The sequence below is a fragment of the Gossypium raimondii genome, chromosome 6 (genome assembly GCF_025698545.1).
Source record: "Gossypium raimondii isolate GPD5lz chromosome 6, ASM2569854v1, whole genome shotgun sequence".
NCBI classification, from domain to species: Eukaryota; Viridiplantae; Streptophyta; class Magnoliopsida; order Malvales; family Malvaceae; genus Gossypium; species Gossypium raimondii.
In genome coordinates, this window is record NC_068570.1 from 56,010,481 (window position 1) to 56,038,080 (window position 27,600).

A 27,600-nucleotide genomic window follows, 5' to 3' on the forward strand; every position below is an offset into this window, starting at 1 on the left:
TTGAATCAAATTAGTCCCTTTATTATTAAATCAATTTAATTTTTGTAAGCCTATACTATTAAAAGAATAAAATAAGTCTAATTTTCAACAAATTTAATATTTAATATTTAATATTTAACAATGTTATATTTTGAAAGCTTTTTGACTAAATATTTTATTTGGAGTTAAACTATAAATGAAAAAAAAGTTTCATGCCAGTTATTAAATAATAAATGTTAACTTCGCTACAATTTGAACTTATTTAATTCTTTTTAATAGTTAAAGGATTATATTGATTCAGTCCTTATAATTAGAGGGACTTCCTATGTACATTCACCTAAAACTTATATAGCAATTTTATTTTTTAACAAATAAAGAATTTATTCCAATGAAAAATGGTTTACAAAGTCGGGTTGGATATTCTTGGCCCACTAAAATCAAGAAAACCAGGAGCATAACAAACCAGGTAGACTAAATCATGCACACCAAGTAACAAAGCATTAGAAATAACAAGAGGCCTACACATCAAACCCACACCACAGCATAGCAAATCCGCTATCTCGGATCCACGGCGGCAAAGGCGGAAGCCAATCAGCAACAAACACGAGCATCCAATGCCCACAAAATGAGATGGTTGATTTTAGCACCACTAGCATAGAAGATGCTGTTGGACTGTAGCAATATCTTTTATATTGTTACTCAAACTATACTTTGAGTGTTAGATGCAAGTATATGCCCTACACAGGTAATCTCCATTTGAAGTTTTTCCATATATTTGGATGGTCTTTGAGGAGGTATATCCGCAAACTCATGTCTGAAAATGCATTGGACATAGGTATTTCAAGAAAGATAAGGTACTAGACCAACAAAATCTTTTTTATCATAAGCAACATATACCAGCACTACATGTTTGTAAAATGATCAAACGAGTACTAATTAGGATTCCACCATGATTATCAAAAAAAAAAAAAAACTGAATGAATTAAAGAGATGCAAAGAAAAAGAACTCACGAGTTTCAACACACAGGGCCGTCTTTGAAGCTTGTCTTTTTGAACTGGAGACAATTAAAATCAAAGGACCATTACACTTGGTAGGTAATTGCTGTCATAGATCTGCAACAAGTTTTAAAGAATATCTGCATTTTGAAGATGAAGACCCTTGAGTTACCTGCATTACATTATAAGCATTGATGAGTACAAAATTTAAATCTTGTACAAAAAAAAAAAAAAAAAAGTAAAAAGATTATTTTTTTAAGAAGTAGCGGGTCCCCCAACCTTCCTTGCCCTCCACTCATATGTTTCTAACCCTCAGATGCATGAGTCAGGTACGACAATGGTGTACTTATTCTTATACCCATGTCTGGATATGCACTGGACATGTGTTCTTTGACAAAAATGGAAGCCAAAGCAACATATGTATATCAAACAAATAGGAAATTCTCAAAAGTAACCGGGGAGTTTGGGTGTGATAGCACTTGAGAGATGTGACCTCATTTGGGTTATGGCCATTACTTATTTCCTCCATACAAAAAAAAAAAAAAAAACAGCACCTAGCACCATCTCAAGGTAAGAACTAAGAACACCACTTCAAAGTTTGCAGCAATCCAATCCTAGTTATGTTCATTCAAAGACACACATTCCTCGCTGCTGGTTAGACATGAGGATGTTCAGGTAGTTCAATAAAAAAAGGTCGATAAAACACTACCACATGAAGTCAAATGGATCTGATCAAGACATCTAAGAGATTAGCAAAAACCCATATCAGCTTTCAAAAATATTTAACCAATAATTCTTGTAAATACCACTGACCGGAGGAGAGAGAGACTTAGAGAGGTGTCTTCTTATCGTCTAAGTATCAACATATTATTTCATCCAGATATACATGATCAGACTCATTACAAGCTAAAACTCCATCAAAAGAATCCATGATGCATGAAAATTCAAAAAAGTTATTTGGTCAGGAAATTGCATGAACGCATGCATGTGCAACTATCACTCAAATTTGGGTGCGAGTGTTGGATACGAATACATGTCCAACATGGGTAAATTCAATTTTTCTAAGTTTCTCCATGTACTTAAAGGGTCCTTGGAGGTTTATATCCCCATTTTAAACATGAGTTGGACACGGAAACTTCAAGCAACATGAAGAGCCAAAGCAACATAGATATGCCATAATATGACTTTAGCAGAATTAACAGAAAGATAAAGAACAAACATACCTTAAAGTCAGCCTCCTGGAAATCAAACACAACTACTCATGAGTGCCAAAGCAGATCTTTACTATTAAGCAAAGATGACACCTTATGGACAAGCTCTCAGTTAAGATTAAGTCATACCAACAATACCACCTGGAAGGTCACAGAGATTGAGCCAGCAACTCAGAACAGTATTCCAAAATTATGATAAAGTATAACAAATAAAACATCAAAGGCAAATCCTACTTAACTTTGCTAAATCAACCATACAAATAAAAGAAGCATGAAATGAAGACAATCTTACAGCTCATACATCTAGAGGAATCCTCGGAGGCAATGTTGCACATCAGCTGAAAAGTTATGGCATATCTATACAATCACTGACATCAACATGGATATCATATTGCAGCAGAAGTTGTTGCAGTTTCAAAGCTGCAGTCTCTTCAGGGTTCTTGACCCACTTTTTCCCAAACCCAAGGATGAATGCTCGATGAGTACCTTTATTAGGCAGGATACCATCTCTAATCATCATTTCCACCAAGTTGCATGCCTTGTCCATGTCTCCAATGCCACAAAATCCGTGAATGAGAGTATTGTATAATACCAGGTCCGGGCTCAACCCACTATCAAGCATCCTAACAAACAGAGCATTAGCTTCTGTCATCCGTCTTTCCCTGCAGTAGCCATTAAGTAAAGCACTGCAAGTCAAGACATCAGGTTTCACAGCGCATTCACTCATGTAAACCCATACAAGAAATGCTTCCTGAAAGTCCCCTTTCTTGGAGAGCCCATCTATGATATTTGTAAATGTCACCATATCAGGAGAAACACCCCTTCGGACAAGCTCATTCAGAATATCTTTCGCCTCATTCGTAAATCCTCTTTTAATTAGGCTATCAATAATAATGTTATAGGTTGTAACATCTGGAGAAATGCCGGCTGATCTCATCATATCTACAAGCATAAAGGCCTTGTGTAAGTGGCCCATCTTTCCATATCCATCTATTAATGTGTTAAATGTAACAACATCCGGTACCAAACCCTCCATTATCATCTTATGAAATAAATAATCTGCCATTTCCAAGTCTTTGGATTTGCAGCAAGCATCAATGAGCAATGTGTATGTAGTCACAGATGGGCTAATTCCGCATTTTAACATTTTCCCGAAATATTGAAAAGCTCTACCCATATCCCGATCTCTACAATAGCCTCCAATTATAGTGGTATAACTAACACAATCAGGAAGCAAGCCCAATTCAAGCATCTCTTGAAATATCAGAGAAGCTTTTACCATGTTTCCTTCTGCACAAAACTTTGCGATGAAACTATTGTACACAAAAATATTTGGTTTAAGATTAAAGAATTTTATAACATTCATTGCTTCCATTGGTCTTCCGACTTTACAGTAACCTTCAACAACAGAACTAACCAAAACTGAATCCGGAAAAACTCCAAATCTAGTTATTTTAAACAGCATCGAAGTTGCTTCTCCTAAACAAGACATCTTACAAAGAGTGTCGATTATGATAGTATATGCAACAACATCCGGTTTAATGCCGTAGTTTTTCATGTCCATCAGCAATTTCCAGGCACTTAAAAGGTGGCCTTTATTGCAGTACATGTTGATAAACAAAGTAATAATCGACACATTCAAATGAATCCCTTGCCTCATTATTCGATCAAGAAAATCCCAAGCCAAGTCCAATTGATTTAACCTTAACATCGCCTTAAGCAATGAATTACAAACGCCAACTGACGGAAACATGTCAAAATGCTTCATTTGGCACGTTAATTCAAATGCCAAATCAGCCTTCTTTTCTCTTATATAACAATCAACAAGCATGCTATACACAGTTCGTAAAACTGTTTTATCACTATGAGTCTCGTAAAAGAGTTTCAACAATTCATCCACAGGAACATCTTTGCTAACACTAACTCTCACTAAATATAGAATAAAATCCACCGCTATATGATTCATGTTCCCGGAAACCAATATATGTATCATCTTACACACCGATTTATTCGAATGCGATGATCCAATGCAATACTCAGACAACTTGAAGAAATGCAAAGCAAGCTCAGAATTCGAACTTTCATCGAATAAATCATTCAAAATCCGAATCAAATTTGACTCATTCAAATCAACAGCATGTAGATTCTCGGGGTTAATATTAAAACCTCGTTTCGAGAGTATCGATTTGATCATACTCATAGGGTTGTTGCATTCTTCAGTGTGTTGTTGAGTGATGAAATGTTGGGATTCTAAAAGACATGAAGCACATGATGAGAATTTCTTACTAGGAATCTGCCTGAATGGGTTTATTGTGGTGAACAAGAGCTTGCTGAGGATTGAAGAAGAAACTTTCATGGAAAGCTTGAAATTTTGTGGTTCATCAGCGAGAAATGAGCTGAAAAAAATGTGAAATATAATATAATATATATATATATATATATAACACTAATGGAGTCCTTATGAATTCAACAGATAAGGAAACAATCTATTTTCATAGAAATTATAAGAAAAAAATGAAGAAAAATGAAAAAGGGAGAGGAAGGGTTTAAAGAACCTGGTGCCGAGGGACAGAGGCGCCCATAAAATAAGATTAACAGTCGATAGCTTAGGTTTGCTTTAAAATATAATAAATAATAATAAGCATTATGTTCATGGCCAGATTGGGCTGGGTTGAGTCGAGTCAGGTGAAACCGGATCAACTCAAAATACTTTTAATTTTAGATAAAATTTGTTATTAGTCTCTTTAGTTTTATGGAATTTACGATTTAGTTCATGTATTTTAAAAGTTTAAAATTCAATCTTCCTATTTTTCAATTTAAAATCCCATTTCAATCATCGTTGTTGTTGATAGTTTCTGTCAAATTTTGTTAACTTAATATTTTTATTTTCTATCAACCATATGTCACGTAATATTAAGATAGCCTACTTGACATGCCAAATTGATAAATTTTGAAAAGAAATACGGAAAACAATAATGATTGAATTGATATTTTAAATTAGAAAAACAAAAGGCTTAATTTTAACTAACAAAAGGCTTAATTTTAACTTTTTTAGTACATGGATTAAATCTCAAATTTTGTTAAAGTATAGGGACTAATGACACATTTTAACCTTGGATTTTAAGGTTTTTTTTGAACTTTTATTTTCAAAAAATTAATATTTATATCTTTTGATTTAATAATTGAAGTTCAATTAATAACTATATCAAAGAATTTTTGTTAAATTGAATTATGTGTCATTTTTCTATTAAAAGTTCTCTCACATAGACAATATTACTGTTGAATACAAAGTTTTAAAGTTTTCGATTTTATATATGGGGTTGTAAAATTCTCGTCTATTTTTGAGAAGTAAAATAAAATTCAATATATCTATATATAACAACAAATTTAATAAAAAAATTTAACAATGTTAATAGTGAGATCGATTTAGAGACTAAATTCTTGAAAATAAAAATATAAAGATTAAATTGCAAATTTTCAAAAAGTAAAGAGACTTGTGGAACATTTTAACCTATGAAAAAAAGTCATATCTTAATTTATTATTTGGGTAAACAACAGCCAAAGTCCATCTAAAATAAGGTTGTCCTAGTTGGGTCACTCTAAACTTTTTTTTCTCAATTTAATCACTCTAACTAAAATAATTATTCAAATTCGTCATTATCGTTAAAAATTCTATTAATCCACTAATGAATTGCAAACATAGCACGATAGCCCATTGAGTGATTAGTACGTGCTTTTGACTAAAGCTAGGGACCTCTTTATAATTAATCCAAAACGTTTGTTTATTCTTTTATCTTTCTCATTCTTTTTTGTACCTAAAAAATGGAGGAGAAACCAAAGCCTTTACCATTCTGTTTTGAGAATTCACTACATCCACTGCTTCAGAATCACTGTTTGTAATCTTGATAATCCTAGATACCGGCCAATGTTCTGTGCACGGATATCAACCAGGCAAATCATGTAAATTAGTGTAATACTACAAAGAATTTGTCATATATCATCGCTTACTTTTATTAGTACCGTGTATTATAAAAAGGTTAAAACATACCACAGATCCTTCTACTTTTTATAAATTTAGAATTTAATCCTTATATTTTTGTTTAAAAATTTTACTCCTTTCTAATGTTTGATGAAAAGCCATACTTCTAAAAATTTTATTAAATTAATGAACTTTAAGTAAAAGCATAACTACATCCTTTATTATTTAATTATTATTCTTTTTATTTTTTATTTTTAAATTCAATAATTTTGATATAGATGTCTTTTGCCCTTATATATAGGCAAATATTTTGTCATTTCATGATCTAATTCACATGGAATCCCAAACAACTATTATGTCATGTTTGGTTCAATGAAATGGCTATTTCATTATGGCACGGTTCAACATTTTACAGTAAAACAGATGTTTGGTTTATTGAAAACTCAAAATGTCGAATGACGATTTTGAGGCGGAGGTATCAAATTAGCTATTCCAACCTCTCCACCAAATGATCCTTCTTCCCCCCTCTCCCCTATTCTCAATGGTTTCATCTTTTCTTTTCTTTGACCATCAACAATCTCAAGCTCAAATCAACCTAAAAGGAAATAAATCAACTTGAAGGCCAAATCAACTAGATTTTTTTGTAAGTTCAATTAAACTAGGGTTCATTTTGCATTTTTATTGATTTTTTTTGATTATTTGTCCTAGGAAAATCAAAATGGATTCTGCATCTATTCACGAGTAGATTGACTCGTTCTTCGGGTCAACTCCTACTCTTAAAGATCTTGCTAAAATCACTGTTAAATTGAATCAGTTCATCCAATTTGATTATTTTCTAATATTATATTATATTATTTTTATTAAATTATATTTAATAATAATTATATTAAAATATAATTAAATTATTTTTATTATTTTTATTAAATTATGTTTAATAATAATTTTATTAAAATTTAATAACAATAATCATCTACCTACAAAAAATTTTGCTAAAGTAACTCTAATTTTCTCTTATACTATTAGAATATTTATTCTATTTAACCAAACAATTAAATTACTTATTACAATTATATTTTATTACAACTTTATTCTATTACAATGGACCGAAGGCAGTCAGATAGTGCCATCCAAAGTTAATTTGAATATTCGAAGTGCAAAAATTAAACTCTCCAACATGAATACAAATAACTTATCATATTTCACTTATTTGGATTTTTCTCATTGAATTTGAATAATAGTTTCTTTATTATTAATTTTACTCTTTGTTTTTTTTTTTTTTTGAATTATGGCTTCTGAAACCCAAGCTGAAAAGGAGGAAGTCGATTCCAGATCTATTTAAGGTGGTAATGTGAGGTTTACCAACCCTTTTTTTTCACTTGAACGGTCTTTATTTGTTTAACTGGCTAAGTCATCTACATTTACCTTATTAGCTGTCTGATTTGTACTGTGATTGGAGCAGAATTGTGGGGCATTTTTCATGGTCTCTCCATTGCTTGGGAGAAGGGATTCAAGAAGGTAGTGTTGGAATGTGACAGTTCCCAAGCTGTCCAGCTGTTGAATGATGGCCAGGCTGCTTCTCATAACTTGGCATTGGTTAGAAAATATAGTCGAACTGTGAGGACGTGGTTGTGATATTTGCATTGTCCATCTCCCACGGACTGCCAATCAAGTGGCTGGCAAAACAGGGGTTTAACATGGGTTTCGAGCTACAAATTTTTGTCTCCCCTCCTGCTGGTGCTTGGAGTATGTTTTGTCAGGATGTTTTGAGATCTTGTTTTATATGGTTTTTTGACATCCTTCTTTATTCAAATAGAATTGTGATCATGCTTTTTAGTTTGGCCAAAGGATGTAGGAGTAGTTCTACCAGTTTGATCCCTTCAACCCAATTTGGTTTTATGCTTGTGTACGTGTGGCTTGAAATGCTCTGTTTTGTCCATGTGCATGTGCATGAACAGTTAAATCTTATTCAGGGGAAACATTAATTTAGTCTGGCATATGCTTTGTTTGGCTTGTTTAGGTACCTTGTAGACTATTTAGGTGTACAATTAATAAATGATCTCAATGTTTTGTACATCTCTCTTACTCTCTATTTCTTTATGTTTCTTTGTAACATCAGGTAGACTATGCATCTACACCTGAGGAAGTTCACCAGCAATTCCAATCTTGTGCTCAGGGTAACAATTTTGACAGACAAGTTTGGTCAACCTGCCTATGTTGAATCTGTTGAAGTTGATGCCGTTCAAAGTGCTCTACTGTTAAATGAATCAGAATTGCATGGTCATCAGATGCAGGTTTGTAACTTGATCTACATGTGGATTATTACTTCATTAATACAACCTACATGAATACACCCTTTATTATAGAAAACAGCATACGGCATAAATTATTAGCATGATGGGAAAACCGACAAATGGTTCACTCATTTTATTCCTGATTTTTCTTGTGCAATTTTGGAGGTCAGGTTCCTTCTCTGTTTACTTTGCATTCGTACACTTAGCCTCATATATTGCAACTTGGAGTGGTTTTATGGGTTCAGTATGTTTTACTCTGTTGAGTATGCATCGGACACGGGTGTTCCGCATGATTAATAAAAAGATCAACTGCTGCTGCCAATAAATTGAAGCAAGCCGGTTGCCGTATAACATGTATAACATCAGGGCTTCAAACTGTAAAACTAGGTTAAACATCAACTACTTGCTGTTGTAATGACCATGCTTGTGATGTATGCAAGGACCAAAGCATGAAATAGTTCTTGTTTTTGCAGGTACATTTGATTCCGTAGGTACAACTAAGTTGCAAGATGTTGGCAAAGCTGGTTTGGTGATGAGAATTCAAGGCAAGAATTCAGCTGTGCTCGGAACAGCACTCATCTGTAAGTGATTCAGTAGCCATCAAAAACTTTCGTTGAAGTCCTTTTTCTCTTTTAATCTGACCTCATGAAATGGCGCAGGCGCATATCTGTTTATAACTTTGTTCCCAGATCAAGCGGAGAAGCTGCTTCAGATAAGTCTTGCAAGGTAGCCATTGCAAAATGAGCCCGTGTTATATTTTACCCAACTAACATCCAAGGCAGTCCAAAATGAGTCCTTCTCCCTGCCGCGATAGTAAGAAATGTCTATGCATCAACTTTAGATTTGACCACCAAGATGATTCCTTACAAAATTGCTTTAGCCATCAAGCTGCCAAATGATTTTATCGGCTCTCTAGGAGACCAGCTCATGAATAGAGATGGTGTATCTAAGATCATTAAGCATCTCTTCCCAATCGAAGATTTCTTCTAAAGACAAGCCTCCAAGAGCAATGGTCATATCTCTCATCTACTGGATAATCATGGACTGCAATGAACCATATCTTCTCCTTTATCTCTCGTTCTTTCTTTGGTTTCAAGATTTCACTATGGTTATAAATACATTATTTCTGATATTTAAATTTCCAGCCATATAACTTATTTCATTGCTCTAAAAATGTCAAAGGTACAATTTTTTTAGTTCTTTTTTTCTTTATTAGCAACCTAAACCACGATTTTAACAGCAGAAGCAATGTGTTGTGTCAAAGGTTCTTAGCTTGAATATATTTATTAGTTTAGGAAGAAGTTCTTAGCTTCTTCTTTATTGCTCTAAAAAGTTTGTTTTTATTGCTCTAAAAATGTAATATATTTATTAGTTTGAATAGGTGATAAGCAGTGAATCTGTCTTGGGTGGCTCTGCTGCATCTGTATCAACCTGGGAATGTGTTGTGTCACCTGGGAGTGATACTTGTGGAAGCGTGAGGCAGACATTATTTTGCGGCCAAGTTGGCTTGAAGCCTGATTGCGCATAGAAACTGTTTGATAAAATGCTTAAGAAAAGCTAGTGTCTATTACTGCCTGACATTGTTCAGCTCAGATACTTGACATATTAAGTTGGCAATTTTTTATAAGGAAAATCTTTAGGTTTTCATTCTTGCTAATACTTTGATGACTGCAAACCCATTCTTAATATCTAAACTGTTTATAACAACATATCTAGGAGTTTTGTTTGGATTGAACTGAGGAAAATGTTTTTCTAATGTTTTCCTAACTTTAAAGAAATTAGTTCGGATTGGATAAACACAGAAACTCGGCCTGAAGATCCAATACTTATCTGGAGCTCGATGAAGATATTCTCTTAAATAGGATCGGTTAGTTTCAATCCTGGAATTAGTTTGTCTGAACAATAAAGATGTTAACATAGAATAAGTAGAAAAATGTGCTTTTGAGGTTTGATGCTAGCAGGAGAAAAGCTTAGCCAAATGGAAGAGGCAAACGAGTCGAATTCCGGCATTGTTTAACATGCAGAGTTGAAAGCTGTCAACATGAGAATCCGGCATTGTTTGATGCCCCTCAAGTTTGTCAATCTGTCCAAAATATTTCAATGTGATACGTTATATTTATTGTATAACATAAAAGTTTTTTTGGGTGCTTATTTTCGTTAAGGTGATGGTGTTGAGTGAGACAAGTTCAATGAATAAATCTTTGTTTAGTTCCTCAATTCCTATATATGCTGCCATCAAGCTCATGAACTTTATAAAAAAGTTATTTTAGTTGTTTATTTAAAATTTTCAACCTTGGAATTAACTCTATTTATAATTTTCAAATTGTACCATGCATTTTATTTATAATTTTGAAATTAAGATGTCCAATTGGGCCAAATATTGGAATTAGTTGAGATTGAGCTCAATTCACTTCATATTTACATAATTAATTTCCGTAACTTCTTTTTATATTATTGTATTCAAAACTTTATATCATTATATTTGTCAAATAAACAAGTGCGGTGAAAAGCATGTCCAAAAGTTTCATTATATATGGGGTAAAATAATTAATTAACATTGCGAAATAAATAATTCAAATAATTGTTAAAAATAATTTCCATAATTCAAATCCAATAAATCACAACATAATACTGAAATCAAATTTCACAAACTCAAATATATCATATATAGGTGAATCCCAAAGTAATAATGAGTTCAAATCATACAAACCCAAACAAATTTTAAACAAAGCAACACTTAAATCAAAATACACTTAAAATTTGGGCATCCTTCATCGAAGAAGTAGGAATGAAATGTCAAATCCTTTGTGAACTCTTTGGATCGGATAAAACCTCTAGTGCTTTCCATTTGAGCAAAGCACATCTGTAGCCATCAAGACAATTAAAACCGATGTTAATAATGAAAACAAAATCATGAAATAAAAACAATTAATTGCATTGATGATTTAAAAGAAAACAATAGCTCTTTAATCATCTAAAGTACTTACCACAAAGCTTTAAACGTAGAAATCCAGACATTTGCAATGGACAATATAGTTGCATGTAGACTCTTTACATTTGAAAATTTCTTCTTGACAAAACTTACCACACTTAGAACATTCAGGGAAGCCCTCGACCTTCCTAAAAAATTTAAGACCATGGTGATGATGATTGAAATATAAATGAGAAGGCATTATGCTCCCATCCTTTAGAAATGGAAATTGTCCAAGAACACATTTGGGATGAGCAAAAGTATAACAGATTGAACAAGAATAATACCAAAGGCTTGGGTCTCTATATTGCTCACAAATATCACAATAACTTTGCTCATTATCATCATGATAAGTAAGCTTTAGCTTGTGTTCATCAATTTTGTGAAGAGCTGAATGTGGTAATGTTAAGCATCCAAAATCCAAAGCAAATCTGCACTTTCCACATCTGAATGCACCACGCCAACACCTGATGCCACAACCAGTACATTTCTTCCTGTATTTGAAATCAAAAAAGAGAAAGTGTTGGTGTCCTTCACATTTAATGATATCAGCAACTTTAGCACACCTTAAGCACATCGGCTGACGTTCAATATTGTAGAAGAAACCACTAAAATGTCGATAGCAAAATTGACACCATATGTAGCTGTCAAAATTGAGGGTGGCATTGCTCTGACGAAACCAATGTTGCTTGATTCTTGGCAATTCAGCATAGGTTTTATGAAGAAAAAAGGGGCATTCTGAACAATAATAGAAAATATTTGAGATAGGTAGCACGCACCCATCACATTTTCTATCAATTTCCTCCTCCAACTTGTCTGCTAACACCAAGCAATGTTGATGACTAAAATGCTCAATCTTTGTAGCTTCCCCAGCTTCATTCACCTCAATAATACGAATGATGGCAGACTGCATAGATTTTTCTTCAAGCTCCTCACATTGCTTTTCTTCCTCAATTACCTCGTACAAACTTCGATGCTCTAAGACACAATTTACATGGACAACATAATAGCAACCTGGCTTCCTACAAGAGTAACTCCCACGATCTAGTTTTACTTCATTGAAACAAATCTTGCAATCTTGCCTTGTAAGCTCTCGTGTTTGAAGAAAATATTTGTGAAAAATGCAGTGATCATGTCGAGAAAATTTGATAATGCGTGGGAGTGAAGTGCATTTCTTGTGGACTTCGATGCAACATTTCAAACATATACAAGAAATATAATTTCCCTCAGTGCCACATGCATCACAAATGAATGAACCTTATCTCCAAAGTAAGGAGAATGGGTGTTGATGGCGGCTTTTATCTTCAACAATGGACCTCGGCCAAGCACATTCAACATTGATGTTAAAATGGCAAAGAGAACAACCATAATAAGGTCCGGAATGTTGCTTTTGGCATAGGTTACACAAGTAATAACTATCACTACGGTTAAGAATAAGAGAGTGTAAGCGATGTGTAAGGTGATCAATTTCAGTGGGTAACTCATCAAGGCATTTCTTGTGAATGATGAATGATGGACAGTCAGGACAAAGATATATAGCATCTGTCAATGGTTCATGACACCAGCAGCAGTTCAATCTTTTGAGTACATCTATGGCCATGGGACTTTCTATGAAGGTCAATGGATGTTGGTGGATGTCATGTTTGGGCAGTTGGTTAAACTTAAATGAAGAAGATAATTGAGCACATTTGATGTCAATGGAAAAATAACACCAACCACATTCATAAAAAAACATGTTACGTTTTTCCTTGCATAATGCACAACCATATACCAAGTCATGTCTAGGATATGGCCTTTGTCGATGAAAAAGACCATACAATGAGTGTTAGGGATGGAGAGGGTGATTAGGAAGTGAAAAGGGTGCCTCTGCACATTGCTTGTGAAGGTGATAATTGCAACGAATACAAGTGAAGCATGGAGCTGAAAGCAGTTCCCCACATCCATCGCAGTGGGCTTTGAGACCTTCATTGCTTTGCTCTGCCACTAACACCAAGGGATGTTCCTCATGAAAAGGATGTTGAATCTGTTGCACCGATTTGTCGTGACTCTCATTCTCGTTCTTCATTTCCATTAATTAGTGTGGTTGTGAGAAATGAAAAAGAGGAAGGAGATGATAGGAATGAAAGAAAAGAAAGAAGAAAGGAAAGAAAGAAGAAAGAGATGGGTAGAAAGTGGCAGGAAGTAAAGAAAGAAAAGAAGGGTGAAGAAGATGGAATGCATTGCAATTCATATTGAATAAAATAAAAAAGAAAAGATGCCAACTTTCTTCTCTTTCATATTTAATATTGTAACAAACTATTAAGAAATGCTAAAGCATTTTATTTTATTTAATGAAAGTAGTATTCTTTTCTTTTCTTTTCCTTGCAAACAAGTTTGGTATATAATTCTTTATACTTTGTTAACACTTCATCAATGAACCCTTTTATTTTATTTCTTAATTAAATTATAGAATAAATTTTCTATTATTATATATAAATTATTAGTGAGTTTAGATCTTTCAACTTTAAAAATTATAAAATGATTATTGAATTATTTTAAAGTTTTCATTTAAGTCACTTAATTATTCAAAATGTTTTTACTTTTGCTAATTAAGATTAAGAAGGAAGCAACTTAAATAGTTCGACTTCTTCTTTTCAAAATTCAATTTTATTTATAATATTTTGTAAATTTTATTAACAATTTTAATTATTTTCTATATTTTAAAATATTTTTCATAATTTTAATTTTTTTGTAATTTACATATAATTTTTGTTATTTTAATAATCATTAATTTTTTGGCAATTTTAATAATTTATATATTTTGTTTCATTTATAATATGTTTTTATATTTTTTGTACTTTCATATATTTTATAAATTTATAATATTTTAAATTTGTATATATTTGTATTATTTTAATATAAAATATCATATTTTACTGTATAGCACGATCCTCGTGTGCCACGTGGCGAAAACAACCTTTAAAAATAGTTATGTTACTCTTTAACGATTGAGGGTTAACTTTAACTGTTAAATAGTTAATAAATTGAAATTTTAACGTTCAATAACTCAATTAAATTTTTTTAAAAAAGTATAAGGGCTTAATTGATCTTTTGGAAAAATTCAAGGGCTTTAAAGACCCTTTAACCTTAATTTTTACATCATAGCTAACAAATTTTAATGACTCAAAAATTTAATTCAAAAACATACCAATTCAAAAGGGTAAAGAATTTCTTAGAAAAATAGACAATTAAATTAAAAGTAAAGCAGTTCTACAACATTAATACTTTGCTTTCTTTATTAAAGTAAAAATGTTTTTTATTTGTTCTTTTCTTGCAAATTAGGCAATTACTTTGATTTTTTTATGGGTCTAAGATGACTTAATCATGCCATGAATACATGGACAACAGTCCACAATCATACGAAATTGTTATCTATATATTCTTATATATCTAGTTGGTCCATCAATTGAGTTTAACAATTAATGCAATTAAAGAATAAAATATTTAATTGATTTTTTTTATTAACACAAGAATTTAATTGGAAACCAATTAAATCGATAAGTCAAAAACAATTGCACATTGCATTGATAATACACATTGCATTCTCAAGCGAAGAACGTAAGTTTGAACTTTGAAGACAATATCATTGAGAGAGGCAGTCACGAACCTAGAACATGAATAATAAAATAAACTTGAAAAATAGTAAAAAAATAGTGCCATTATTTTTTATACTAACTTAATTATTTTAAATATTTTATTGACAATTTTATGCTTTTTATAATATTTTGTAAATTTTATTAACAATTTTAATAATTTTCTGTATTTTTAAATATCTTTTCATAATTTTAAAATTTTTATTTTTTCAATTTACATATAATTTTTGTTATTTTAATAATTATTAATTTTTGACAATTTTAATAATTTATATATTTTATTTCATTTATAATATGTTTTTATATTTTTTGTACTTTTATATATTTTTATAAATTTATAATATTTTTAATTTGTATATATTTTATTGTTTTTATATTTTTATTATTTTTAATATAAAATATCATATTTTGCTGCATAGCACAATCCTCGTGTGCCACGTGACAAAAATAACCTTTAAAAATAGTCATCGTTACTCTTTAAAGATTGACCGTTAACTTTAACGGTTAAATAGTTTAATAAATTGAAATTTTAACGTTCAATAATTCAATTGAACTCAAAAAAAGTATAAGGGCTTAATTGATCTTTTAGAAAAATTCAAGGACTTTTAAGACTCTTTAACCTTAATTTTTACATCATAGTTAACAAATTTTAATGCATCGAATATATGATATACTCAAAAATTTGATCCAAAACATACCAATTCAAAGGGTAAAGAATTTCTTAGAAAAAATATACAATTAAATTAAAAGTAAAGCATTTCTACAACATTAATACTTTGCTTTCTTTATTAAAGTAATTTTTTATTAGTAAATTTGACAACTACTTTGGTTATTTGTGGGTTTAAGATTACTTAATCATGTTATAAATACATGAATATTTTTATTTTTGTAATTTATATATATTTATGTTTTTAATATTTATTAAAAATTCAATTTTAATAATTTTATATTTTATTTCATTTATAATATTTTTAATTTGTAAATATTTATATGATTCTTAATATAAAATGTTCTATTTCATTGCATGGCATAAAAAAGATCCTAACAAAGTAAAACATTTCTATAAGAATAGTACTTTGCTTTCTTTATTAAAGTAAAATTGTTCTTTTCTTTTATTTGTAAGTTAGGTAACCACTTTGATTCTTTACGGGTTTAAGATTATTTAATCATGCCATGAATACATGGACAACAATCGAGACACATAAATATATTTTTATTTGTAAAAAATTATGAATTAATTTCATATGATGGATTAATTAAATTAGAGTAAATGGTAAGAAGTAATGTATATGGAAAAGTCGCATTTTGAGACTTTTAAAAGAAAAGATTAAAGAATTGTGCTTTGCTACACTGAAAGCACAAAAATGTTAGTTTTGGTAAGTAAAAGGAAGCATGGCTTATTTTCAAGACTTAAATACATTTTTGATATATTAAAGAGTAAGCAATGAAATTTAAAGAGATCACATCAATATAATTTTTGTAATATTTTATTATGGAACTGCTTCAAATCAATTTTGTTTATTCCAGTCCAAATATGAATCTAGTAATTTATAAAATAAATATATTTTTATTTCCTCTAAATCTGCTATAAATGGTAACTATGATTTTCCCCAGCCTTGGCTCACTAAAATAAATAATTTTTAATATAAAATTATAACAACAAATGTTAAGTGTTAGCTGTTAAAATGTTTAATTATTAATTATTAATAGAACCGAATTAATATTACCCCACTTAATCAAACTATATAATTCTTTATCATTAATCGAATCAAAATATTTTGATTAATTTACTTAATTAATTAAAATTTATATAATTTTATCTTTTAATTAAAATAGCTAAAAACATATCAAAAATACATTGAAATTAACCAAAATATATATTTTATTTTAAAATTAATTGAATTACTCAAATTTTATGTCTTGAAACATTAAATAAGTCTTGAAATTAACACATAATTATTAAGTTCAATTAATTATCTGACTTCGAATTAAATTAACCAATAATTGAAATTCTAAAAAACCATTAACCAACCTCCGATCGAACTAAGTTCGGCCACAAACTGACTAATGAAATTTGATCGGTTCAATCGGTTAATTAGATTTTAATTGAAATTTGAACACCCCTATTGGATGCTGTGATAATATGCATTGGACTCTTAAGTGAACAATGCAAATTTGAACATTAAAGATAATATTATTGAGAGGAGTAATCCATATTGATTAACAAATCAATCCATCCAACCCCTCTAATGAACCGCCTAACCAGTTTGGGATCCAACCGGCCAGGTTCAAACAACATTGCAAGCCACTCAATTCATGAATATAAAATATGCAAGCCACTATCATTTCAACCACTCAATCAGAAGGATAACAAGAACACCGCCCTATCATTAACTGTTAGCTACAAATTTTCTTTCTTCAAGCCTATTTTGCACTTCAAACACCGCCCTTTTCTTCTAGGTAACTATGTTCAACACATACCCGAACACGATATCGAGAGGGGTACAAGAATGACCCTCTAAGAACCTTCCAATTTAAAGCTTCAAGCTAATCCTCTTGGACCATACTGAGGGGAAGAAGAAACTACGTCTCACTACTTGCTTAATGGGATAGCAGCTGACAAATACCAAATATACATTAAAGAAGAACAAGTTTGGACATGCAACCAAAAAGCCATTATAAATACTACTACTTCCTCCAAACATACACATGGCTTATTCATTAGTCAGAATATGAAAAACTCCCTTACCAAGTACCAACGGAAATGAAAGGAAGATGGGGAAACAAAACACAAGCACAAAAAGAACATTCAATTTCAACAACATTCAGAAAAAAGGACACCCGCCTTCGAAAAGCCTGGAGACAATTTGAAGTGGTTCCATTTCGTACTTGCAGCCTTCACAGATGAAGAAGAAAGGAAAAATAAAACAAAATCAGCTCCCAATATGTATCATCAGGAAGGCAAAAACAGAAATGAAAACAAAGAATCAGTCAAGTTTTGTTAAGGCATGCTACAGCAGAGCCCTTGATCATCAGTCGAACCACCCAACCCCTTAGGGAGGCCTTTGCACAGGCTTTAGGTTCTCAAGCGCACTTCCTTTTAAGCAAAAGGCACCAAAAAAGATTGTCCCATGTCTAATCTCAATAAGAGAACAAAGAAAAAAGGATAACATAGCCTATCAATAACTTTTTTGTTGAACATCGAGTATCAATATAATAATCGAAAATCCCTTATTTTGTCATCAACGGAGCAACCAATGTATAAGCAAGAAAATTCAAATTGCCAAGAGAAGTAAGATATAATATACTTGAGTCAACAATACGAAGAAACTGAATTTGTCAAAGACTTTCATCGCAAATGCAACTCAAAACTAACAGATAGTAAAATATAACAAGTTTTACAACTCACCAGTATGCTGCCACAACCATCAACGTCGGCCATCTCCACGCGATCTTCTGTCACTAGACCGAGTATCATTATATGCCATTTTCTCAGAATGATCCAATTGTCTATCCCGCACATGACCTTTGATCCCTTGTGAACTCTTTGGATCGGATAAAACCTTTAGTGCTTTCCATTTGAGCAAAGCACATCTGTAGCCATAAAGACAATTAAAACCGATGTTAATAATGAAAACAAAATCATGAAATAAAAACAATTAATTGCATTGATGATTTAAAAGAAAAAAATAGCTCTTTAATCATCTAAAGTACTTACCACAAAGCTTTAAATGTAGAAATCCAGACATTTGCAATGGGCAATATAGTTGCATGTAGACTCTTTACATTTGAAAATTTCTTCTTGGCAAAACTTATCACACTTAGAACATTCAGGGAAGCCCTCAACCTTCCTAAAAAATTTAAGATGGTGACCATGGCTGTGTTTATAAAAAGCAACTGTGCTCCCATCCTTGAGAAATGGAAATTGTCCAAGAACACATTCGGGATGAGCAGAAGTATCACAGATTGAACAAGAATAATACCAAAGGCTTGGATCTCTATATTGCTCACAAATATCACAATAACTTTGCTCCTTATCATCATGATAAGTAAGCTTTAGCTTGTGTTCATCAATTTTGTGAAGAGCTGAATGTGGTAATGTTAAGCATCCAAAATCCAAAGCAAATCTGCACTTTCCACATCTGAATGCACCTCTGTAGATATCAGCGCCACAACCATTACATTTCTCCCTGTATTTGAAATCAAAAAAGAGAAAGTGTTGGTGTCCTTCACATTCAATGAAATCAGCAACTTTAGCACACCTTGAGCACATGTTCCAAATTTTTTCAATTTTGTAGAAGAAACCACTACAATCTCGATAGCAAAAGTCACATTGCTTGAAGCTGTTGAAATTGAGGGTGGCATTGCTTTGACGAAACCAATGTTGCTTGATTCGTGGCAATTCAGCACAGGTTTTATGAAGAAAAAAGGGGCATTCTGAACAATAATAGAAAATATTTGAGATAGGTAGCATGCACCCATCACATTTTCTATCAATTTCCTCCTCCATCTTGTATATTAACACCAAGCAATGCTGATGATTAAAATGTTGAATCTTTGTAGCTTCCCCAGCTTCATTCACCTCAATAACACGAATGATGGAAGACTGCATAGATTTTTCTTCAAGCTCCTCCCATTGCTTTTCTTCCTCAATTACCTTGTACAACCTTTCATCCTCTAAGACACAATTCACATGGACAACGTAATTGCAACCTGGCTTCCTACAAGAGTAACTCCCACGATCTAGTTTTACTTCATTGAAACAAATCTTGCAATCATGCCTTGTAAGCTCTCGTGTTTGAAGAAAATGTTTGTGAAAAATGCAGTGATCATGTCGAGAAAACTTGATGATGCGTGGGAGTGAAGTGCAATCCTTATGGACCATGAGGCTGCATGTTGAACATATATATGAAATATAATTTCCTTCAGTGCCACATGCATCACAATTGAATGAATCTTGTCTGCTAAGTAAGGTGAATGGATGCTGATGACAATTTCTATCTTCAACAGTAGACCTCGGCCAAGCACATTCAACATTGATGCTAAAATGGCAAAGAGAACAACTGTAAAAAGGTCCGGAATGTTGCTTTTGGCATGGGTTGCACAAGTAATCACTATCACTACGGTTAAGAATAAGAGGGTGTAAGCGATGTGTAAGGTGATCAATTTTAGTGGGTAACTCATCAAGGCATTTCTTGTGAATGATGAATGATGGACAGTCAGGACAAAGATATATAGCATCTGTCAATGGTTCATGACACCAGCAGCAGTTCAATCTTTTGAGTACATCTATGGCCATGGGACTTTCTATGAAGGTCAATGGATGTTGGTGGATGTCATGTTTGGACAGTTGGCTAAACTTAAATGAAGAAGATAATTGAGCACATTTGATGTCAATGGAAAAATAACAAGAAAAACATTCATAAAAAAACATGTTACATTTTTCCTTGCATAATGCACAACCATATACCTCGCGATCATCGAAGTATGGCCTTTGTCGAAGAAAAAAACCTTTGCTTGAGTGCTTGGGATGGAGAGGGTGATTAGGAATTTCAAGGGGTGCCTCTGCACATTGCTTGTGAAGGTGATAATTGCAACGAATACAAGTGAAGCATGGAGCTGAAAGCAGTTCCCCACATCCATCGCAGTGAGCTTTGAGACCTTCATTGCTTTGCTCTGCCACTAACACCAAGGGATGTTCCTCATGAAAAGGATGCTGAATCTCATTCCCATTCTCGCTCACACTCTCATTCTCACTCACACTGTCATTCTCAATCTCACTCTCACTCTCACCCTCACTCACACTCTCATTCTCAAACTCATTCTCGCTCTTATTCTCATTCTCACTCACACTCACACTCTCATTCTCGTTTTTCATCTCGATTAATTAGTGTGGTTGTGAGAAATGAAAAAGATGAAGGAGATGATAGGAAGGAAAGAAAGGCAGAGGATGAAGAAAAGAGTGAAAAAGAGAAGGGTAGAAAGAGGTAGGAAGGAAAGAAAGAAAAGAAGGGTGAAGATGGTGGAAGGCATTGCAATTCATATTTAATAAAAAAGAAAAGATGCCAACTATCTTCTTTTTCATATTTAATTTTGTAACTCATCATTTATTCTTCTTCTTCTTTTCCAAATTTCAATTTTGTTGTTTTCACGCTAAAGCATTTTATTTTATTTAATGAAAGCAGTATTCTTTTCTTTTCTTTTCTTTTCTTTGCAAACAAGTTTGGTATATAATTCTTTATACTTTGTTAACACTTCATCAATGAAACCTTTTATTTTATTTCTTAATTAAATTATAGAATAAATTTTAAAAGTTTCTCTATTCTTAATGCATTTAGAATTTAGTTTTCGTATTTTTATTTTCAAGAATTTTGTTTTTCTATTTTTAATTTAAATTTTTAACTTCCATTAAATTTTTTTGTTAAATTCATTAGAGATGAGTAGAAAGAGGTAGGAAGTAAAGAAATAAATAGTTACCACTCATCATTTCTTCAAATTTCAATTTTGTTTATAATATTTTGTAAATTTTATTAACAATTTTAATAAATTTCTATATTTTTAAATATTTTTCATAATTTTAATTTTTTGTAATTTACATATAATTTTTGTTATTTTAATAATCATTAATTTTTTGGCAATTTTAATAATTTATATATTTTATTTCATTTATAATATGTTTTTATATTTTTTTTGTACTTTTATATATTTTTATAAATTTATAATATTTTAAATTTGTATATATTTGTATTATTTGTATTATTTTTTATTATTTTTAATATAAAATATTATATTTTACTGCATAGCATGATCCTCGTGTGCCACGTGGCGAAAACAACCTTTAAAAATAGTTATCGTTACTCTTTAACGATTGACGGTTAACTTTAACTGTTAAATAGTTAATAAATTGAAATTTTAACGTTCAATAACTCAATTGAATTTTTTTTTAAAAAGTATAAGGGCTTAATCGATCTTTTTGGAAAAAATCAAGGGCTTTAAAGACCCTTTAGCCTTAATTTTTACATCATAGCTAACAAATTTTAATGACTCAAAAATTTAATCCAAAAACATACCAATTCAAAAGGGTAAAGAATTTCTTAGAAAAATAGACAATTAAATTAAAAGTAAAGCATTTCTACAACATTAATACTTTGCTTTCTTTATTAAAGTAAAATTGTTTTTTTATTTGTTCTTTTCTTGCAAATTAGGCAATTACTTTGGTTTTTTTTTATGGGTCTAAGATGACTTAATCATGCCATGAATACATGGACAACAGTCCACAATCATACGAAATTGTTATCTATATATTCTTATATATCTAGTTGGTCCATCAATTGAGTTTAACGATTAATGCGATTAAAGAATAAAATATTTAATTGATTTTTTTTATTAACGACAAGAATTTAATTGGAAACCAATTAAATCGATAAGTCAAAAATAATTGCACATTGCATTCTCAAATGAAGAACGTAAGTTTGAACTTTGAAGACTATACCATTGAGAGAGGCAGTCACGAACCTAGAACATGAATAATAAAATAAACTTGAAAAATAGTAAAAAAATAGTGTCAATACTAACTTAATTATTTTAAATATTTTATTAACAATTTTATGCTTTTTATAATATTTTGTAAATTTTATTAACAATTTTAAGAATTTTCTGTATTTTTAAATATCTTTTCATAATTTTAAAATTTTTATTTTTTCAATTTACATATAATTTTTGTTATTTTAATAATTATTAATTTTTGTACTTTTATATATTTTACATATAATTTTTGTACTTTTATATAAAACAAATAATTTTTAATATAAAATTATAACAACAAATGTTAAGTGTTAGATGTTAAAAGGTTTAATTATTAATTATTAATAGAACCAATTAATATTACCCCACTTAATCAAACTATATAATTCTTTATCATTAATCGAATCAAAATATTTTAATTAATTTACTTAATTAATTAAAATTTATATAATTTTATCTTTTAATTAAAATAGCTAAAAAATATCAAAAATACATTGAAATTAACCAAAATATATATTTTTATTTTAAAAATTAATTGAATTACTCGAAATTTTATGTCTTGAAACATTAAATAAGTCTTAAAATTAACACATAATTATTAAGTTCAATTAATTATCTGACTTCGAATTAAATTAACCAATAATTGAAATTCCAAAAAACCATTAACCAACCTCTGATCAAACTAAGTTCGGCCACAAACTGACTAATGAAATTTGATCGGTTCAATCGGTTAATTAGATTTTAATTAAAATTTGAACACCCCTATTGGATGCAGTGATAATATGCATTGGACTCTTAAGTGAACAATGCAAATTTGAACATTAAAGATAATATTATTGAGAGGAGTAATCCATATTGATTAACAAATCAATCCATCCAACCCCTCTAATGAACCGCCTAACCAGTTTGGGATCCAACCGGCCAGGTTCAAACAACATTGCAAGCCACTCAATTCATGAATATAAAATATGCAAGCCACTATCATTTCAACCACTCAATCAGAAGGATAACAAGAACACCGCCCTATCATTAACTGTTAGCTACAAATTTTCTTTCTTCAAGCCTATTTTGCACTTCAAACACCGCCCTATTCTTCTAGGTAACTATGTTCAACACAGACCCGAACACGATATCAAGAGGGGTACAAGAATGACCCTCTAAGAACCTTCCAATTTAAAGCTTCAAGCTAATCCTCTTGGACCATACTGTGGGGAAGAAGAAACTACGTCTCACTACTTGCTTAATGGGATAGCAGCTGACAAATACCAAATATACATTAAAGAAGAACAAGTTTGGACATGCAACCAAAAAGCCATTATAAATACTACTACTTCCTCCAAACATACACATGGCTTATTCATTAGTCAGAATATGAAAAACTCCCTTACCAAGTACCAACGGAAATGAAAGGAAGATGGGGAAACAAAACACAAGCACAAAAAGAACATTCAATTTCAACAACATTCAGAAAAAAGGACACCCGCCTTCGAAAAGCCTGGAGACAATTTGAAGTGGTTCCATTTCGTACTTGCAGCCTTCACAGATGAAGAAGAAAGGAAAAATAAAACAAAATCAGCTCCCAATATGTATCATCAGGAAGGCAAAAACAGAAATGAAAACAAAGAATCAGTCAAGTTTTGTTAAGGCATGCTACAGCAGAGCCCTTGATCATCAGTCGAACCACCCAACCCCTTAGGGAGGCCTTTGCACAGGCTTTAGGTTCTCAAGCGCACTTCCTTTTAAGCAAAAGGCACCAAAAAAGATTGTCCCATGTCTAATCTCAATAAGAGAACAAAGAAAAAAGGATAACATAGCCTATCAATAACTTTTTTGTTGAACATCAAGTATCAATACAATAATCGAAAATCCCTTATTTTGTCATCAACGGTGCAACCAATGTATAAGCAAGAAAATTCAAATTGCCAAGAGAAGTAAGATATAATATACTTGAGTCAACAATACGAAGAAACTGAATTTGTCATAGACTTTCATCGCAAATGCAACTCAAAACTAACAGATAGTAAAATATAACAAGTTTTACAACTCACCAGTATGCTGCCACAACCATCAACGTCGGCCATCTCCACGCGATCTTCTGCCACTAGACCGAGTATCATTATATGCCATTTTCTCAGAATGATCCAATTGTCTATCCCGCACATGACCTTTGATCCCTCGATCATCTTCCTCCCCTTTTCTGTGCCTACGGCTTCCATGGTGCTCCTCCGCATCCCTTCCACGACTTCTATATTTATGGTCAATCTCATCTCTTTCTTGTTCTCTCCCTCGAGGTTCCTCTTCATCCCTACCACGCTTCTGTCCACCTCTCCGGTCATCATAATCCTGATCATCTCTCATAGATCCACTATCTGGTTTGGTTATCTTACTTTGAAGTCTGCCATCTTGTCTACCATTACACGGTCAATCTCTCCTCCAGACCAAACTGACCTAGAATAATCATCCCTTTTCAGATCATCTTTCTCCCACCTAGAATATTCATCCCTCTTCTGATCATCTTTTCCCCATCTAGAGTATTCATCCTTATTCCGGTCATCTTCCCCCCACCTAGAATATTCATCCTATTCTGATCATCATTCTCCCCATTCTCCACATAAGCTTTGGCATTTGATTCAGAATCAAGCTTAGCATCCTTCGGATTATCCCTTATACATGCCGGTTCTGCTGGAACTTTTCCAATGAACTTTTAAGCTCCAACGTTGTTAGGGAAGGAGAAAAAGAGAAGGAAAAGTGGGATGAGGACGGTTGGTAGCTTTGTAAAATGCCCCTTAATTTAACAACAATAACAAATTTTCAATCTTACTTCTTGAATGATTCATGAGGGAGTTCCAAAAACCAAGAGGTCAGTGTATTAACATTAAACATAAATCTACACTATGTGATTAAATGACAGCATAGCTTTCAGTAAGTTCAGGTCAAAATCTTGCATGGAAGCAGCTATCCAGTCAATCAATTTTGATGAAAATTCAAATATCACAATCCTCTAATTTATTCTTTAATATATAAGAATCTCATCCTTGGTGAAAAAAATTTCCTGAACGCACATTATGATGTGCAATGCTTTACCTAATTAACTAGTTTATCAAGATTCATGCAAATTAGTATAGTCACCACTAGATTGCATTCTGCAGGACACATTCACCAGAAACGCAGAAGGCTATGGCAAAATTTAAGCTTGGAACAAGGATCTAAATTAAATATAATTGTCACCTGTCGATCATCAACATCCAAACTAGCAGCACCAAGCTTCGACCGATCAGATGGTCTGCGTCTATCATGCTTCTTCGCTGATATTTTTAGCTTCCTGCCACTGGCATAGTCATCAGAGTTACTACTTCCACTATCATAACCCTTACGGCTCTTCTTCTTGCGAGTAGCTTTCTTCGAATGCTCTAAACTGCTATCTGTATCAGTATCATCTGTATCCGAGTCATGATTCCTGGACCTCTTTTGCTCCTTTTTCTTTTTCCGGTGTCGTGACTCATCAATTTCATCTTCAACTACTTGACCTTTTGTCTTGTCTGCTTTTGCCTTAGAATCATCCACATCCATGGCTGCAGAAACAGGTGGATCCTTATCCAAAAAGGAATGTTCACGCTCATCGATATTCTTTCGACGATTTGGCAGAGGAGGAAGCCCAGATTCAGAAGCTCCAACCCCGAGAGCAGCCCTAAAGGTCTCCATCTGCTTCTCCTTGCTTGCAGCAACTTGGTGGGTCTGTGTATCCGAAACCCTTACCACCAAAACATGAATGAATCAATAAATAATAAAAGAACATAAATCATTCATTATTAATCAAAGTAATTTAAAAAAAAAAAACTATTAATCCACTTGGTGAGAAAACCTCCATAACATGAATTAATCAATAAATAAACAACCAAAAAATCCATAATCACTAAATTTAAAAACAAAATAAAAGACAAGAAATTACTTTTGCTGGCGAGTAGGGATTGGTATGACTTCTCCTTCTTCTTCGTCTTTCTCTTGTTGAGCATCTTCGAGAGCCTTCCTACCTTCAACAAGCTTATCAGCGATCTCAGATTCAGTGTAACCTTGTTCAGCGAGTTTATCTTCCAAAATCACGAGCTTGAGCTCAATCTGACGCTTGCGATCATGCTCAAGGATTTCCTTGTTAGCTCAATACTGATGTGCCACTTTGGTTAAAACAACCTCTAAAAATAGCTATCATTAACTTTAACAATTAAATAGTTTAATAAATCAAAATTTTAATATTTAATGGTACAATTTTAATAGTTTATATTTTTATAATTTTTAAAAGATGAAATCAAATTTTTATTATTTTTAAGATTTTAAAGTATAAATTTACTTGCTAATTAAAATTTTAAAAATTTTAATGAGCCTAAATGAAGAGTTTTATATTTTAACGAGGGTCGCGGCTCCTGTCAACCCCCTAACCATGCCCCTAATCTGATTTAAATTTGCTATGACCAGTAATTAGAATATCTAGATTCAAATATTATTGGAATCTATAGTTTCCCTACGATGTTATAGAGTCTAATCAAGCTTCTTAAAATTAATTTTTTTAGTATAGAATTACAATTAGTAGTTTAAGTAAATCATACTAACAAAAATTGAGGGTAATGATAAAATATATTGTACTCTTAAGCGAAGAACATAAATTTAGATTTTGAAGATATTATTGAGAGAAACAATCATAAACTCAAAACATAAATAATAAAACAAACTTGAAAACAAATAAATTATTAATCCAAAAATTCATAAAGTTTTCCTACTTTATAAATTTTAGAAAACACTCAAAATCATTTTTATTATTTCAATATTAACCATACTTAAAATTATTATTCTATAACTCTTACAATAATAAGAAAAGTAATATAAAGTAAACTTTATATTTTGAAGCACTTTATTTGTTACTTTATAATATCATGTCTAAAATTAACATTTTATTCTTCAAAAACACTTTTTGACGGTAATATCAAACACTCAAATTTTTCAAAAGTGCTTCTCAAAAGCACTT

At 31.7% G+C, this 27,600-nt stretch overlaps 3 protein-coding genes and 1 long non-coding RNA gene across 10 annotated transcripts; 1 reads left to right on the plus strand and 3 right to left on the minus strand.

Moving 5' to 3' along the window:
* Positions 1–334: 334 nt before the first annotated feature.
* Positions 335–4,789, minus strand: LOC105772441 (pentatricopeptide repeat-containing protein At2g19280). Of its 2 annotated transcripts, XM_012593697.2 has the most exons (5): positions 4,742–4,789; positions 2,479–4,582; positions 2,199–2,327; positions 991–1,147; positions 335–793 (listed from the first exon to the last, which is right to left on the minus strand). In XM_012593697.2, the coding sequence occupies exon 2, from the start codon at positions 4,540–4,542 to the stop codon at positions 2,533–2,535; it is 2,010 nt and encodes a 669-aa protein (XP_012449151.1). In that variant the 5' UTR covers positions 4,543–4,582; positions 4,742–4,789; the 3' UTR covers positions 335–793; positions 991–1,147; positions 2,199–2,327; positions 2,479–2,532. The 2 variants fall into 2 exon arrangements, with proteins under 2 accessions (XP_012449151.1, XP_052487902.1); XM_052631942.1 differs by having other exon boundaries at positions 2,488–4,771.
* A 3,414-nt stretch (positions 4,790–8,203) lies between these two features.
* LOC105772447 (uncharacterized) lies at positions 8,204–10,103 on the plus strand. Of its 2 annotated transcripts, XR_008196738.1 has the most exons (4): positions 8,204–8,456; positions 8,627–8,843; positions 8,930–9,037; positions 9,116–10,103. It is a non-coding gene; the product is annotated as an uncharacterized LOC105772447 (long non-coding RNA). The 2 variants fall into 2 exon arrangements; XR_008196737.1 differs by lacking the exon at positions 8,627–8,843 and having other exon boundaries at positions 8,221–8,456.
* A 7,130-nt stretch (positions 10,104–17,233) lies between these two features.
* On the minus strand, positions 17,234–26,782 carry LOC105772445 (uncharacterized). 4 transcript variants are annotated; one of them, XM_052632566.1, is made up of 5 exons: positions 26,533–26,782; positions 25,812–26,334; positions 24,632–25,284; positions 23,972–24,118; positions 17,234–17,675 (listed from the first exon to the last, which is right to left on the minus strand). In XM_052632566.1, the coding sequence occupies exons 2-3, from the start codon at positions 26,283–26,285 to the stop codon at positions 25,051–25,053; spliced, it is 708 nt and encodes a 235-aa protein (XP_052488526.1). In that variant the 5' UTR covers positions 26,286–26,334; positions 26,533–26,782; the 3' UTR covers positions 17,234–17,675; positions 23,972–24,118; positions 24,632–25,050. The 4 variants fall into 4 exon arrangements, with proteins under 4 accessions (XP_052488526.1, XP_052488525.1, XP_052488524.1 ...); XM_052632565.1 differs by lacking the exon at positions 17,234–17,675 and adding an exon at positions 23,540–23,838; XM_052632564.1 differs by lacking the exon at positions 17,234–17,675 and having other exon boundaries at positions 23,540–24,118.
* Positions 17,677–21,053, minus strand: LOC128041885 (uncharacterized). 2 transcript variants are annotated; one of them, XM_052632563.1, is made up of 4 exons: positions 20,530–20,857; positions 18,778–19,948; positions 18,469–18,653; positions 17,677–17,955 (listed from the first exon to the last, which is right to left on the minus strand). In XM_052632563.1, the coding sequence occupies exons 1-2, from the start codon at positions 20,724–20,726 to the stop codon at positions 18,787–18,789; spliced, it is 1,359 nt and encodes a 452-aa protein (XP_052488523.1). In that variant the 5' UTR covers positions 20,727–20,857; the 3' UTR covers positions 17,677–17,955; positions 18,469–18,653; positions 18,778–18,786. The 2 variants fall into 2 exon arrangements, with proteins under 2 accessions (XP_052488523.1, XP_052488522.1); XM_052632562.1 differs by having other exon boundaries at positions 18,778–21,053.
* Positions 26,783–27,600: the final 818 nt, after the last annotated feature.